The 15815-nt window shown below is 42.5% G+C and overlaps 6 protein-coding genes across 6 annotated transcripts; 3 read left to right on the top strand and 3 right to left on the bottom strand.

Annotated features, from left to right (window-relative positions):
* Positions 1-469: 469 nt before the first annotated feature.
* On the top strand, positions 470-2815 carry BDB00DRAFT_784395 (cytochrome P450; the record flags this gene model as incomplete). The annotated part of the gene is made up of 9 exons (XM_053120461.1): positions 470-613; positions 694-803; positions 969-1120; positions 1210-1265; positions 1346-1624; positions 1704-1793; positions 1876-2304; positions 2407-2516; positions 2620-2815. The coding sequence occupies 9 exons, from the start codon at positions 470-472 to the stop codon at positions 2813-2815; spliced, it is 1566 nt and encodes a 521-aa protein (XP_052984145.1).
* Positions 2816-2941: 126 nt separating this feature from the next.
* Positions 2942-5336, top strand: BDB00DRAFT_802333 (uncharacterized protein). Its single transcript, XM_053121946.1, has 4 exons — positions 2942-3790; positions 3880-4134; positions 4198-4906; positions 4975-5336. The coding sequence occupies exons 1-4, from the start codon at positions 3428-3430 to the stop codon at positions 5304-5306; spliced, it is 1659 nt and encodes a 552-aa protein (XP_052984144.1). The 5' UTR covers positions 2942-3427; the 3' UTR covers positions 5307-5336.
* BDB00DRAFT_802328 (NifU-like N terminal domain-containing protein) lies at positions 5337-6026 on the bottom strand. The gene is made up of 3 exons (XM_053121945.1): positions 5933-6026; positions 5499-5805; positions 5337-5415 (listed from the first exon to the last, which is right to left on the bottom strand). Exons 1-3 carry the CDS (start codon positions 5990-5992, stop codon positions 5354-5356), a joined length of 429 nt encoding a protein of 142 aa, XP_052984143.1. The 5' UTR covers positions 5993-6026; the 3' UTR covers positions 5337-5353.
* A 562-nt stretch (positions 6027-6588) lies between these two features.
* Positions 6589-8774, bottom strand: BDB00DRAFT_784392 (uncharacterized protein; the record flags this gene model as incomplete). Its single annotated transcript, XM_053120460.1, has 4 exons — positions 6589-6665; positions 7017-7300; positions 7573-8186; positions 8433-8774. 4 exons carry the CDS (start codon positions 8772-8774, stop codon positions 6589-6591), a joined length of 1317 nt encoding a protein of 438 aa, XP_052984142.1.
* Positions 8775-9205: 431 nt separating this feature from the next.
* BDB00DRAFT_802323 (uncharacterized protein) lies at positions 9206-10009 on the top strand. The gene is made up of 2 exons (XM_053121944.1): positions 9206-9728; positions 9864-10009. Exon 1 carries the CDS (start codon positions 9282-9284, stop codon positions 9582-9584), a length of 303 nt encoding a protein of 100 aa, XP_052984141.1. The 5' UTR covers positions 9206-9281; the 3' UTR covers positions 9585-9728; positions 9864-10009.
* A 4111-nt stretch (positions 10010-14120) lies between these two features.
* BDB00DRAFT_784391 (uncharacterized protein) lies at positions 14121-15768 on the bottom strand (the record flags this gene model as incomplete). The annotated part of the gene is made up of 5 exons (XM_053120459.1): positions 14121-14773; positions 14859-14957; positions 15048-15267; positions 15384-15473; positions 15760-15768. 5 exons carry the CDS (start codon positions 15766-15768, stop codon positions 14121-14123), a joined length of 1071 nt encoding a protein of 356 aa, XP_052984140.1.
* Between the last annotated feature and the right edge of the window lie 47 nt (positions 15769-15815).

The raw sequence follows: 15815 nt of genomic DNA, 5'->3' as shown, positions 1-15815 counted from the left end.
TTTGTTTGCCACAGAGCCCCTTTCTTTCCATTTGTTGATAACGTTGTAAGCAGTGTTACGTGCCGAGTTGTACTCCTTCAGCATCGATCTGGAGAAATTTATTATTCCCCTTATAGAGCCCGATAATTTCATGATTGTTGTTTTCTGGCTATTCTTCACGTCATTTGTGAGAGGAATTGGCGTTATTGGTTATGTTGTTCAATTGTAATGTGTTAGAAAGAGGAAGAGGTAAAAAGCATCCAAATTTAATGTATATCACTGCTTTGCTTTTTTATTAAATCCAATTTTGGGGAATTCTCAAAGACTTTTTGGGTCGAGTATAGTATATGCAAGTGTATTATGTAGTACTATATGTAGGAGGACTACTGCTAATTTTGGGGGGCATTGGATTTCAAATTCATATAAAAGTTGAACAGACCTTGCCTAGAAGGCAGCATCCTTTTAGTCTACGGTTTTATTTTCGTTAATCATGGATACGACATCCTTCACTCAACATCTGGAGGCTTCAGCTAGCGCCATATTCAAAAAAATCTCTTCATCAACGGATCAGAAAACTGTCGCAAATTTTGGAAGGGCTGCTGCAATCACTTGGGCTATGTATATCGTTGCTTCGGTACGTGATAGTTTCTTATAGTTGTCTTCTTTATATATATTAGTCATATCTGCTTACACACAATATATTGAATGGTATAGAAATTGTATAGCGCATTTTTGGGACCTTTGAGTAGTATTCCTGGTCCACTGGGCCTCAAATTTTATGGTGTGCGCTTCACACCCGGTATCGAAGATCCACCTGGAACATCGTAAGTTGGCATGACATCATGAGGAGCTTAGAGAGGTAGGGCTGGGAAGACGAGATGATTGTGTACAATAAAATTATCAATGCATTCCTAAATTTATATTCTGTATTAACACACTCTGTTTCTTTTTCTCCTCTTTGATTTTCTTGTTTGACTGACGTAAAATAGTTATAAGAAGCTTAAAGCATGGCACGCCAAGTATGGTTCCATTGTGCGTCTAGGACCCAACTGCATTAACATTGCGGATAAGCGCATGCTTCAAGAGATCTTTCGCAATGACGAAGTGTATCTGAAAGGGCCGATGTATATTCGACTTCAGAGTAAGTATTACTGCATGATTTGTTACTTTGTTACTGACTTAAGAGAAGAAATGTATTTTACTTGGCATACGTCTTATCCTATCTTATAGAACGCTCCCCTCCAGATCTGTTAAGTACCATTGACAGGGCCAAGCACAAGCAACGTGTAAGTTCAAGAACTTAATATTTTAGGATAAGCCTGTCTAGCAAAAGTAGATGAGAGAGAATTAAACGGTTGAATTTCAGAGACGCGTTCTTTCACCAGCGTTTGCGGTCAAGTACCTAAACTCGCTCGAAACGTATATGCTAAAAACAACCCAAGCATTCTTCGATCGGATTGACAGAGATATTGCAAAGACCAGCAACGAACAAGGTTACGGTCAGGTTGATATTTGGATCCTCGTTCACTATTTAGCATTGGATATCATTGGTGAAGCTGCATTCGGAAAAACCTTCAACATGTTGGAAGGCAACGATCATCTTGTTCCCCGTACCATAACCAAAAATATGAAAATGCTGCATTATGTAATGTCGAGGAAATGTTTGATAATGTGTTTACCCGATTTGATAACACTTGTGGCTCATCTTTTATCACTTTCTGCAGCTTGTCACTCATCCCATTTCAGGCCCTCTAAAATTGATGCTTCCCGCAAGCAGTCGTGGTATTTTAAAAGCTAACAGTGAACTAAAGGAGGTCTGTACATATAGTAGCACTGTATGCTCTGACATCATCGGGTCTATAAAATGACTGTCTAACATTTATCCTTACTCTCTAGTTTATGAAAGAAGTTATTATGGAACGATTGGTAGGAGGCGAAAAGGCCCGTCGCAACGATATCCTTCAAATCCTTATTGATACTCAACATGCCAGCAACAGCGAAGATCGACTGACAGCTTCCGCGATTGCTCAAGAAACGGTACTGTTCCTGACTGCTGGATCGGAAACAACGAGCAACAGCATGGGCTTTGTGGTTGTTGAGCTGATGACGAACCCACAAGCACTCGTCAAATTGCGTCAAGAAGTTGATGCTATCGACTTTAAACCGGGCCATAAGCTGTTGCTACATGAACAAGTGAAACATCTGCCGTACTTGAACGCCGTTATCAACGAGACTTTGAGATTGGATGCTGTCGTCGTAGGAGCCCTAGAGCGTGTGCCAACACGTGATGTTGTGATAGACGGTCGCTTGTTCGTTCCCAAAGGCGTAAGTCGTTGCGACGGTTCCAGAATTTATTATTTATTCAATGTTAATTAACAAACGCATACTATATAGACTACTCTCAATTGTACTATGTATCATTCACAGATGGATCCAGCATACTGGCCCGAGCCAGAAAAATGGATTCCTGAGCGTTGGGTTCCTGGTTCTGGTGCACCTCCAGCAGATACTGAAGCGTTCCTTCCCTTCAGCACTGGGTAAGTAATGTTTCTGGCTGCTCTACCTTTCCATTATGTTTAACATCGTTCACTGAATCGTATATTTGTTAATGTCGTAAAACACATCAACTTCTTTACTTAGCCCAAGAAACTGTGTTGGAAAGACGTTTGCGGAACAAGAGATGCGACTATCGATTGCCAATCTGATCAAGTTGTACGATTTCCAGGCTATTCCTGAAGAAGTTGCTGCATCAAAGGATAGATGTGCATTCCTTACGTTAACTGTCAAAAAGAATAGCTATAAGGTTTTGGTTAAGCGTAGAGTTTCAGGAATCTAATAAGCTTTGATTCCACTCACTCTGATATGTTGCTATGAAAGATCATAAAAGACAAAAACATGACAGTCTTGCCCATGTGCACATTTTCAACTTGGTATATGCTATCAGTTTTACGAATGAGAGGGTAGCCAAGACTTAATTGCATTATATTTAGATAAAAATCAGCTTTTCTAAGGTATGCGCTTGTACAGAATAATAACGGAAGTATAACACTACGTTGCCAGCATCAGCAACTCTTGGTTTCACTGGTCATCTAATTGAAAGGTGATTTTTACCAGACTCAAACTTGAGAAGATCATTATAAGACCTGCAATTTTTAACTTCGCTACAATTATCTGTATGGTATATACAGGCACTCTTGCGTATGTGTTTACTAGAAAATGTACTGAGCTACATAAGCAGCGAATAAGTAGTGGCGTAAAGATATAAATGTGGTAACAGTGGAAAAATGGAAAAACAGAAGAAAATGATCGCTGTGCCATCTTTAAGCTTTTCTCTATTTACCTTTTGCGCTATAAATCAACGCCGACAACACATACCGTATCTACACCACCCCACACTCACCTCGTATTAAGATAACAATAAGGGCGCCGGCGCTCAGTAGTAGGGCATATGGGAAAAAAGCGTTCACTTATCAAAAGCTTTCTTTTCTCACATCACCGTCGCTCATCCCACGATGAAGTTAAATTGACCGAAGAGCAAACAGCTGCGCTGGCATCACTGACCCACTATGCCGAACGCCACTCGTCCATCAGTTCGCTTAATCATTCTGCACTTTACGACATTCTTGAAGCAAGTGCATGGGACAGGCAAGCAGCTTTCAATGAACTTGACGATTTTTATGAGGCAGACAGTGGATTGTTGTGGCCACCACCTCGGATCGAGACGAATACTGTGCTGTTCGGTAGCGAAAACGACGCATATACGAGCTGTTATATCGACGCACTCCTCTTTGCCATGTTTATTGGGCTAAGTGTAAAGTATCCGAATTCTCCTACATGTGTGTGGCAAAAGGTCGTAAGGAATTGAAAGGGAAGAAGACATCATTGATTTGATATTTGTAGTCGTTTGATCCGCTTCTGACATATGATATTTCGGATGAATTCGAATCAAAGCAACGGCTGCAAACACTACTCCGGTTTTTTGTCAACAAAATGCGTAAAGGTCATTTGATCAAATCCGAAACGGTTCGAGGCTTGCGAAAGACACTTCAGGGAGCCCAATGGCGAGGGTGTGACGAGGATGGCAACTGGATGCAAGAAGATGCGAGTGAACTGTTCATGTTTTTAACAGAAACGTTCGATCTGCCTTATCTACCGGTAAATGTCTTACTGTGGAATGGGATATCGACACTTGCGTTCTAACACCGGGTATTATGATAGTTTCAAATACGACTATTTCATGGAGCTGACCGGGACATGGACGATGATCGTGTCATGACCGACCGTATCCTCTCGATCGCCGTACCGCATGACCGTTCTGCAAAGCTCGAGAATTTATTGCTGGATCACTTTTATGACAACATCATTACTGGGATTAAGCGTCAAGTGGGCGATAGTGGTAATGGTAATGGTGGTGCTGGTGGTGCTGGTGGTGAAAACAGGTCACCATCCGACGACGACAATGGGATGAGCGACGACGAGTTATCCATCACCAAAGGGGCCGAGCATTCCGAGGGTCAGGTCGAGGTGACAGCATGGCAAGTGCTGGAACTACTTCCGTTTTACAGCGGCATGAACGAACAAGGGAACTCGATCGAGACCCAGGCACCACAAAACTTTCCGGACTGGCATTTGATTTTACCCATTGTTTTAAACCGGTACCGCTATGATCAGCGGGGGAATTCTCACAAGATCAAGACCATCATCGATATCCCGCCACAAATTGAGTTCAACCGTTTTGTGAATCGTAACACGGATTACCCAATCTGTAGGACATGTGGCCAGAAAGTGGAATGCGTTATGCGGCTACAGAGTGCAGTCTGTCATAAAGGAAGCTCAGTCCATGCGGGTCACTATGTTGCTTATGCAAGAGCGAGTAATTGTGTTGGCGCTGCAAATGACCAAGACGACGAGATATGGCTCAAACTAGGTAAATAACTGAGTGGAAACCCCTTCGCATCTTGTTCAAGATAATCTGATAGACAATTCATCGAACAGATGACTTGGATACGTCAAAACGTGTGCGTACCATTGCCGGACGACATAGCACTGTGCAAGCAGAACTTTCGAGAGACGCATATGTTTTATTTTACGAACTTGTCAAGCTATGTAACCACGACGTTGACACTCCACACATCATCAATAAGCAGCCACAGGACGTTGATTTCGATGAAACTATACCATCTCCCGAAGATGACAAGACATCAGATACCCGAGCAACGGCATCAAGCACTGACATTCATACTCACAAAAATAATACAACCGCAGCATTATCATCTTCATCATCATCCTCTCCAAGTACAGGCAAACTTCCTTGTAAAATTTTATAAATAACAGTAAAAAAGTAATAATAGTAATGTTCCCCCCTTTTCATGCTTTATTGACGACGTTTGGAACCATAGTCCTTAATAGCTGCTTGGATGGCATCTTCTGCTAGCACTATAGTAGCATCCAGTTTTTCGCATAGATTTTGAATGAGTACATAGACATTTTTACCAAATGATATTGTGTGCTACACTTACTTGAGCAGTGAAGTTTTACCGGTGGAAGCGATAATTCTTGAGCAATCTCTCGATTCGTCACCTGGCCAGCCTCGTCAAGCGACAATCCGCGCACCTTTTCAGCGACATAACTGCTACTAGCAATTGCAGAGCCACAACCGAAAGTTTTAAACTTTGCATCAGTGATCTTGCCCGTTGTTTCGTCGACAGCGATATCGAGTTTTAGAACGTCACCGCAAGCAGGAGCACCTACTAGACCACTGCCGACTTGACGGCTCTTTTTATCCAGAGAACCAACATTCTCGCGACGTGTAAAGTGCTCGATCACCTGGTTCAGTATAAAAAAGTTATTATAGCCGGTTTTGGATAAGCATTATCATACTCGTATACACAAGCATATCAATCGGGTGTGTGAATCTTTAATGTAATAAATATATGCAGTTTTTTGTGTTTACCTTGTTATGATAGCTACGCACTTGGGTTTTCATAATATTTTGCAACATTTTGGGAGGCATTGTGCAATTAAAGTAAGAATCGGGGAAAAAAATGCAGACATAACACGCACCAGGTGCCTCTTTTATATATCCTTTTACATGTTAGAATGGATCGGTGTGATGTAATGCTTAAATTATTTAGTGTCGTTTCGGTTTGGGCTCAGAAAACCCAACCAGGCATTATTGATGATGGAAGTCAGCATCATTTAGAAACTAAACGAAAAAAAAAAACGCTACTACTAGCGTTGCATTACTGCGAGAACCCACACACACACACACACCATAGTCACATTTCACAGTTCACACGACGCAACTCATGGAAAATAAGAGAATAAATCTGGAAATAGGCAAGGACAAAAGAAAGGTACATGTACAGAAGAAGAAGGATATAGAGAGAAAAATAGGAAAATGGAAAGGAAAAGAAACAGTAAGAAACAGGAGGGGTGCCGTGTTGTTGAAAAGTTGCTGTTCTTTGCAGCCGATGCGCTGATTGTGAGCGTGTAATAATTGTGGATGCTTGTTCTTGTTGGGAAAAAGAATAAAGGGGAAGGGGTTGGGGTGATGATGATGATGATAATATAGGATAAACGGTTTTTGCTCTTGCTCAGGCCCCTCTACTAATCAATCTCCATCAAATCACGCATATTAATGCCGTTGCTATCTGCTACATCAGCCTCTACCTCCGTAGACGAGCCTGATGGCACACTGTGCGTAGAACGCGAGTTTCGTCGTCGAGTATGCATATGTTCTCGTCTGGATTGCTGGTCGCCCAAGATAGTGGGCGTTGGCGTTGTACTGCTGCTGCTACTGCTATGGGTATTGTTGTTGTTATTGTCATTTTCTGCATTGTCAATGTCCGAAGCGCCATGGTCATTCAGGGACAGGCGAGGTCCTGTTCCTTGGTTACTACTGCTGAGGCTGTTGCTATGAGTGTTGTTTGCCGTAGTCCTGTTGACATCTACTGCAGTAGTAGCTGCAGTAGTCGTAGTAGTGGTAGTAGCGGCGACTGTACCGTCGGCGGTGGTGGCAGTGGTGTTGTTGGTACCTCCCCCTCCTTCATCAGTTTGTGAAATGTCGCTCTGACGCTCGTCAATGGGAATCGGCATGACCTCCGGTGTCGTGCCATGGGCAGCAAGCGGCATGACCTGATCTGTTTGAGGAGTGGGTTGCGGTGCACCGGCCACCACGGCAGCAGCGGCAGCGGCAGTGGTACTGGATGTCGTTGTGGCGGGCGGGTGTGTGGCGTGATGGCGTTCAACGCACCACCATCGATGGCCTTCAGCCCATGCCTTGGATTGGCATGTTTTGGAACAATACTTTGCTTTGCGGCTAAAACAAGGGGAAACAGGTAAGAAAAAAGAACGGGGTCAAGAAAGAATCAGGTAGGGTGATGATGACGACGTCCACAGACGGGTGATGATGATGATCACAGTAGTGGCAGCATTGGTAGTGGAGTAGTAGAGAGAGATTGAAAAGGGGTTAAAAAAAGTTGTTGTTTGTGAGTAAACATGAACTCGGCCTAGTCTGCCATCTTCTTTGACTCTTTCTATCCTCTTTCATATCCACGAAGTCTCCCCATTGTTTAAATGATCGTTACTTACCATCGACGACATTTAGCGAACTCGCGCGGATATCGTTCCCATTTGCCGCAATGCATGTATGCACATTGCCGTATCCCACCTCGCTGCTCGTCCTTCCTGCACGCATTACGCATGATGACTCCTGCCCAATAGATGATGGTGGCAGGATGGAGCCGGTGCGTGAATTTCTCGACGACAGAGAAAACATTGCGGCGGTGGTTCTTGTGGAAAGATTCACGGATGTGTGGGTATTTGGACAGGTAAGCGAGTAGCTGCAACGACAGCAGCACGTCCTCTTCGCGATGGAGAATCGCCTCGGATGATAGGCTGTTCAGCAGTGGTATTGAGGATAGTGATGGATCGACAGGTTTTGCTTTGGCTTTAGGAGTGCGCGTGAGAAACGTGCGTCTCTTGGGCGCTGAGAACAGACTGCTGTCGCTTGACGACATGGATTGCTGTTGCTGTAGTTGCTGGTGATGATGGTGTTCAAGCGTAGAAGCAGTATTAGTAGCATTTGTAGGTGTAGGTGTAGTCGTGGTGGTGGTTGCTGTGGTAGTGTTCGTTGTCGATGATAAAGGACCGAAAAATCTCCGTGAAGGAGTGATAGGTGTAGGTGTCGACCGAGATTGTGTCGGCTGCAAAGGTACCGTCGGCAAAGATAGTGCTGTTGGGGGTAATTGTTGCTGTTGCTGTTGTTGATGGTGATGATGTTGAAGTTGAGTTTGTTGCTGCTGATGATGCTGTTGCTGGTTTTGCTGCTGTTGTTGCTGCTGCTGCTGCTGCTGCTGTTGTTGTTGTTGTTGTTGCTTGCGTTCATGGTCTTTGCTATCGGCTCTGGCCTGGTCCAGTGCCCTAGTAAAGTTTTCGAGGATTGCCAGTACAACATGGACTGCTCCCGTTTCGACCACACGGCTCCGTATCTCTTCGGTACCACGCACTCCCACATTAACCATGCACTGGAATGCGAGGGACCATTTCCACAACGAATGGCGGTCTGTGTGCTGACAGGTGGCGAGAATCTTAACAAGTCGCTCCAGGCCGCCATCAGCAGCCAAGATTTCTCGTATACGGGGTGATGTGGATGTCATGTACGCAAGGTGAGTAAGCGAATTGACGAGCGGTAATGTAGCGGTACAATCGAGAGCTCTTCGATCGTATAAAGCAGATGTGATGACGATTGCTGCTCTGTTTTGTGCCGGATGGCTAAAATTGGGTTCACGCATCGTTGCTTGTGTTGGTGGTGTTGTTGTTGTTGATACTTATATATATGGTATGATATCGTTTTTTTTTTCTTTCTTTTTTTTTTGTTATATTCTTATGTGTACGAAAGAAAAGTGTGTAGAGGAAAGCCGTTCTTTTCTTTCTGAGGAGAGGGGAGGGGCTGCTCTTTCTATACACAAAGGGTCAGAGAGAAAAAAAAGCAGCAGAAAAAAGAAAAAAGTGAAAAAGAGAGAGAAGAGAGGAAAGGAGTATCAGTGCACCACGGCACATACACACACACACACGACCACACACCACCACTCTCTGGAACCCACCTCCATCAACTCCGTTCTCTGAGAGACTTCGGTGTACCCACTGAACGCTTGCTCTTTCAATTGCCGAAAGCGTAGAAATTGGCTCACAGTGCCACAAATGGGGTCACCTTTGTTTTTCCTTTTTTCTCTTGCCATTTGTTTGGATGATGTGCACACCTGGAAACAACAAACAGATGCGTCTTTTCTGTATACTCGATGCACTTCGTTTTTTCACGAGGCCATAGTACCGTAACCAACGAAGCTCAAACCGTCAAAAAGATGGAGTGGCAACGCAAACAAACTTTCTATCTGGGAGCTGTATGTTTTCCGCATGGTTTTTTTTTTATTTCGTCAAACCTCCATTGTGTGTATGGTGGCGGCCTATTATACATCAACGCCAAAAGTATCTTTATGCACTTATTTATGTATCTTTTGAACCCGCCTACATCATCTGTCTTGGGCAATTACAATATGAGCAGGAAAAGAAGTTGCATAATTTTTATTTTTACCGGTCGATGAATAAGTATTAGACATACGACGGCAGTAAAGCAGAACATGAAAAGCTACTGTTTCCATCGAACAAACAAAGAATGGTCGAGAGCTCATCAAGCAGTACGGTATCATATACACGAGTCGAATTTTATATTGCGCCACCATTACTAGGTATGATTTTTGCTAGTTAAATGCGATAGCAGCACAATTTCTCTGATTGCGAAGGGTTGGATTCCCTCTCGATATTTTTCCTTGTGTATATATGCTGCAAATTGACAGTAGTGACTGATGTATGTTATACTGTAGCACGTAAATTTGGTATCAACTTGCTTATATCAGCCGTATTATTTTTCTCATTTGAAGTATCTACTGCCCATATATATATATATGTATATATATATATTGCAAGAACAAGATGAGAAGCTTATTACTAGTATGAGGTGCCAAATGGCTGGCCTGGACGACTTACTTGCTAAAAACAGGCATCAAGATTGTGATAGACGTCCCAATATTCTTCTTTCTATTTTGCCTGCCTATAGCAGTTTCTGTCACTCAATGACGACATCCTGGATCTTCCGCATTACAATCTGCTGCTGTATCTTAAAAATAAATCACGATGCACATTCGTACATATATTTTATCTTTTTGCACTCTCTTTTTCCAAGGCATTGCAGACTTGGCTGTCTGTATATATATTTATATGATTTGCCCCTGAGAATATATCAGCCAATATGGCATGGTAGCGCAGAGCATGCACGAAGCAGCAAGCAGTGCAGCAACATTTCGTCCTTCCCCGTCATCAAGGTATTGAAAACCTTTTATTCGTGAGATACAGAAAAAGCTACTACGAACAGCAGCGCACTATTATCACTTACCATTTCATTTTATCATATACGGCGCTTTTATATACGTACTCGAAAAGATACCTATTATATTTGAAGATGTGTTATTGTCGTGGGCTCGCTATAAATAAGATCGTTTGCGAAGCTTTCCTTCATCGTCTAGGGTGAGCATTTGTCTTGTTAATATAATCTCTTATTCACATATTGACGCTGTTTTCTTTAAGAAGAAGAAGAACAGACACTCTGCACATGGCGTACTCCTTTAGGATATGTGCGACCTAGCAAATAGACGAGTAACAAGAGATATAACTTGTTTGGACGTCGTAGCCTTGTTGACGAAGTTGGTAAGAAGGACAATAAGGTCGACTTTCCTCGTTTGGCGATGTAACATTGTGTGCCCTGATTATAAACATTGTTGTGTGCAAAGGGAATAGCGCATATATTGTGACATCCTTCGATAAAAGCTTGCTATGACAATAAAAAATCGTGACAAGAAGCCCGCTCATTGCAGCTGGTTAAAAATGGAGTGCCACAACGAATATCGCAAAGACATACCGTAGTCACGGAGCACTACAAGGTACAGAATATAATTGCAACCAACACATATCAAAGCTGCGCCCTCTTCTGCACAAAAACAGAAGATCTGACAATACAGAAATCACCATGTACATACTTTGACGACAATATTTGTGATAAACGAAATGTACATCAAGTGCAACGCACTAGCTTACGAGAAGCTCCTTTGAACGACAATTTGTGGCTCCACATACATCATTTTTTTCTCAAAGGGCAGATGGCGAGATAGCATATCATACAACAGTCGAAGGCTAGAAAGACTAATCGCCACATGCATTCCGGTTCGCCCAAAGTTCTTGTTATAGGTTATAGACAACTATAATACGAGAAAGTTTGGTATACAACATGGCAAAAATGTAGAAAATTGACTACAACAAGAAATACGTCAAGCAAATAGTCATGGACAGAAATTAATATATGCTATTATTGAATCTTTTTTACATAAAGTGTTCAAGAAGTACACATAATCAGATCGCGCTTATTCGCCAATCCGACAATTTCTGCAATTGTAACCGCTGCGAGTCTTTACACTGAGGGAGCCAATCACCACCTGCTACGCAGAAGGCGTCTTCATGGCATATCACGATTAACCTCGAGGGCATTACTTGTTAATACGACAAAGATAACTAACCGCTTACAACTTTTTTCTTGCGTGAAACCCTCTTCTCACGATACACTGATATATTGCTTAAACTTGTAAATATCTAGCATCGACGTAAAGCGCCAAAAAAGCACATTCAGGATTGTGACCAGTACGTTCTCTTCCTTTCACGAAACCAAGCACATGCTCAGGGCAACTCGGAGTGAAATTGAAAACGTGGAGGGATCTCCTTGGAAACGCTTTGACGCGAGTTCGGAATGTAACGTATTGACACTGTAAACGAGACTGACGGTGGAATTAGCACGATGCTTCCCAAAAAGGTGATCTCATACACCATTAGCATTTCACGCCTGCGAGAAGAAGGTATTGCACACAGACATGTTATGATTCAAAGGGCTATCGATCATCCAACCGATATACCCGTAGCGGATGACCAAGAGGCTGAAGTCGATGATTAGCAAGTTCCGGAAGAATGTGAAGAAATGGTAGATGCTGCAAACGGTGACCGGATGGAGATCGACGACGACGGCAGTCTGGTGCACGTAGACTACAAGAGAGGAGGAAGGACGACTGGCAAAAATGCTTTGTATCAGTTAGTAACCTATGCCCACTTTGTTGCTTGCTTCTTCTCTATAATGTAAAACTGATGGTAGGCAATGCGTGCCTGCAAACAGAGCCATGGTAAACCGGGGTCCTCCGTTGTTAGCCCACTACAACTACAGCTATTAATATACAGCTAATACATCCAGTGAGCATGACGATAGCTACATGCTCAATTAGACGAAACGGAAAATCTTATCTTACAACTTTTTTCAGACGCTATCCAACGCTTAACGGTCCGCCAGGCGACCATTTCTACTCACATAACAAAGAAACAGACATCCTTTATAAATCCTTAAGAGATGGAACCCACAAAATATCAATTAAAGGCACCTGCTGTGTGTTCAATCCAATTCCTGGGAGCATATGATTTCTGAACTTGTACACGCGCTAGTATCGGTCCGAACTCACTTTATTTCTGCCCATTTTTGTAGACACTCTCTAAACAGTACAAGCTCATCAAATGCCGCGTGAAACCAGATAAAGCTAATGTGTGCAATCATCTAAGAATCAGCTGTCGCAGATACCATATGGCTCACCTATACAAATCATTGCATTTCATATCATCTAATCTTTCCAGCGCTATTCTCAACTTGAACATGATAACAAACTCTGTTTTGCGTCTGTTATTTATCAAATAATCAATCTTTTCTCGGTAGCCAAGTCTTTATCTACGGCAACACAAATGGCAGGCAGTACAAAGTGGAAAAGAAAATATATCGAATCGGCGGCCCCTGAGGGTGCCCTAAATACACAAAGTTTCATGGATCACTCTTTGCAGTTAAGCACCTTCATTCGCGACCGGGTAAATGTCTATCTTGCATGAAAATCAGATAATTCTTGTAATTATCTAAGGGCACGATTATCAAAGAAAAGGTGATGTTGTCACAGAGTAGAGTAACTGGGCCGCATCTTATTGCAAGTCGTAGCTAACGAATAGTATTGACGTATTGAAATATGTCAAACATAATGGTGCTGCATGTAAATTCTTTGACCATAGCTAGAGCTAGCTTGAGCAAAAATCTCCTGACATGTTTTTCTATACGGCTTATCTGTTATTGCTAATCGTATACTCGACCTATCGACCAGAACGACAAAGAAAAATAAATAGATAGATCAATGAAGATAACCGAGAGAAAGTGGTCATTCCCACGTCTCTTTTTCCCCACAGATGTTTCTTCATCAATCCAGTATGTCATCGCTCTGCATCAGGCTGCTCATAAAGGTATCAACCGTAACCGATGCCGATCAAGCCTACGAAAGTCTGTTGATACTCAGACTTTAAAAGCAGCATGCAATAATACAATACCTTGTTTGTGTGCTTACCGTTTCTCGAGCATATCAGCGCAACAACAGAAACCCCGATCTCATGGATTCCGAGATGGGAATCAAGACCTACCTATCAGTCGCATATTCTGGCACCAACCCACAAACCACACAAGATACAATACCAGGAAAAGCATTGATCAAATGGCTCGCTTCTGCTCGTATAGCAGAGTAGGTACACCCCCAATTTCTTCTATATAGTCAACTACCCCTTCTATGTATACTCCACAATTACGTATGTGCTCCCTATCTACATCCCATTCTATCTGTATAAGCATTTAACAGTGTCAGATACGCGAATGCTCTCTCTTACGACGAATATCTAGCTTACTATGCTTCAGCCGTCAAAATTCAATGACGATCGTATAGCATGCTGCTGCACGACGAAAAGTTTAAGGAATATTATAGTAAATGGTAAACAGCTGATTAATAGTTTCCTCATATAGGATCATCACAGCGGAATGTTCTGTCCGTTCGTCAGCCGCCTGCCACATGACGGATTATGTAGCACTTTCCCTACAACAGCAAGATTTTTTTTCCATAAAAGATGATGAAGAGAATAGGAGGAAATAATACGTGTATGGCAAAAATATTTTTTATGGAAATTTATTTATGGATCTAATTTGTGGAGTATGCAGGAGGTTGGTCGTGTTCATCATATGCTGCTGCTGTCATAAAAGATGATCCATCATTCTGATGATGATTATGAGACGAATAAGCTGGTAGTTGCGATGCGCTATTACTGCCACTACTGTTGTTGTCGAGATGGTTTGTATGCGGCTGTTGTTGTCGTTGTTGCGAGGACGATGATTCGCCATGTTGGTCTGCCATCATAGCGTCACGGTATCGTTGATCTGTTGTTATTCCGTCGTCAATATTCCCTTCTCCTCCATCCTCCGAATATACAGGCAAAGGTCCATTCCGTTCTACTTCAGCTGTTGATGAATCGACTTCAAGAACATCATCTACTGTGACACGACCACTTGCTTCTGCTGCGACGGCTATCATGGCCGCATTTGATCCCATACGTAAAACACCCATTTCACGATCTAGGCTGACATTCTTTAATGCGCCGTTCTCTCGCAAAACGCGTTCTAGCATGGTGATTTGTTTGTCGACCCATTCGATTGTCTTTTGCTCAAAGTGTATACGCGACATGGCAATCTGGCTTTGGAGTTGGCTGTAGCGAGGGTTGATTTTCGTTCGTAACAATGTTTCAATTTGCATCTTGCAGTCGCGGTAAGCGCTTAAAGCACTGGCCACATTGTCATCTAATATCAGTGATAGATTCAAAAACACATATGAAAGAGTTAAAAGAGAAAACATTGGAAACTAGGGTTGCTTTTATACAAGTACCTTTGCCAAAAGATGGAATCGTCAAAAGTGGTACCTGATCACAAGAGTCAGATGCATGGATTAAATGTTCATTGGCGTCTTGGGCAAGTTTTGTTGCATCTACGTGTAATGTGATTTCAGTGTTCTTTGTTCAAAGCTTTTAATCATCTTCATCGCCCTATACAAAGTGCACATGCTGTTACTTTGTACCTTGGGTGGCGGCAACTGAGGGGTCTAGGGCCATTTTGGAGGGGTAAAGTCCATCCAAAGTTTCGCTGCTGCTACTGCTGTTCATGCCGTAACTGACCATAGTCTGTCTATTGACAAATGCGGAAGCACCCGGTAACAACATCATGGCTTTCGCTATGGATTCTCGAGCATCGTGCAATTCTTTTTGTGCAATAAGGTATCTGTCGATATCTGCTTCAATCTAGATGTGCCTTTTTTAGTCATCTGGTGAAATGGAGGACTGTGCACCCCTCCTGCCTTTCCAGCTAATTTTATGAAAATGACATTTATGGTGAAAAGAAAAGAACAGCTATTTACCTGTGGTATACTTTGCTGAAGATGATACACTTCACGTTTCAGGGTCTGTTCATCATCAAACCCGGGATTGTCGGATATTGCCGGGACCACCTGCAGTAATTGTAAGATAGATACAATGGATGCGCAAGCACAGAAGAAGGGGATGATATCATAAAACCGGTTGTTTTAAGTTTAAAATGAATTAATGGCGGTGATTGCGGTATTGCTAATACGAGCTTTAAAAAACGAACCTCGTCATATAACATGTGTAGTTCATCACATAACCTATCGAGCCGCCGTTTATTCATCAACAGATCCGTCAACTAATAAGTCATCCCACGTAGCATCATCAGTGATCAGAAAAGGTTCCATTTTCCATGATGTGATTATTTCTTACTATTACCATTTTCTCGGCATCCCTCAGTTGCTCTTCAATACTACCTAGTTTTGTTT

Source organism: Zychaea mexicana (genome assembly GCF_025766255.1).
Source record: "Zychaea mexicana strain RSA 1403 chromosome Unknown BDB00scaffold_7, whole genome shotgun sequence".
In the NCBI taxonomy this organism is placed as follows: Eukaryota; Fungi; Mucoromycota; class Mucoromycetes; order Mucorales; family Lichtheimiaceae; genus Zychaea; species Zychaea mexicana.
Note: the sequence above shows the minus strand (reverse complement) of the source record. Positions and strands in the feature narration are given on the sequence as shown.

Bases quoted from the DNA above. Each gene is read 5' to 3' on its own strand.
- BDB00DRAFT_802323 (XM_053121944.1), top strand. From the start codon at position 9,282: ATGCACTTCGTTTTTTCACGAGGCCATAGTACCGTAACCAACGAAGCT.
- BDB00DRAFT_802328 (XM_053121945.1), bottom strand. From the start codon at position 5,992: ATGCCTCCCAAAATGTTGCAAAATATTATGAAAACCCAAGTGCGTAGC. The intron at 5,806-5,932 runs GTAAACACAAAA...ATACTGAACCAG, and splicing joins TGCGTAGCTATCATAACAAG to GTGATCGAGCACTTTACACG. The intron at 5,416-5,498 runs GTAAGTGTAGCA...ATGCTACTATAG, and splicing joins GGTAAAACTTCACTGCTCAA to TGCTAGCAGAAGATGCCATC.
- BDB00DRAFT_802333 (XM_053121946.1), top strand. From the start codon at position 3,428: ATGGGAAAAAAGCGTTCACTTATCAAAAGCTTTCTTTTCTCACATCAC. The intron at 3,791-3,879 runs GTAAAGTATCCG...TGATATTTGTAG, and splicing joins CCATGTTTATTGGGCTAAGT to TCGTTTGATCCGCTTCTGAC. The intron at 4,135-4,197 runs GTAAATGTCTTA...GTATTATGATAG, and splicing joins TCGATCTGCCTTATCTACCG to TTTCAAATACGACTATTTCA.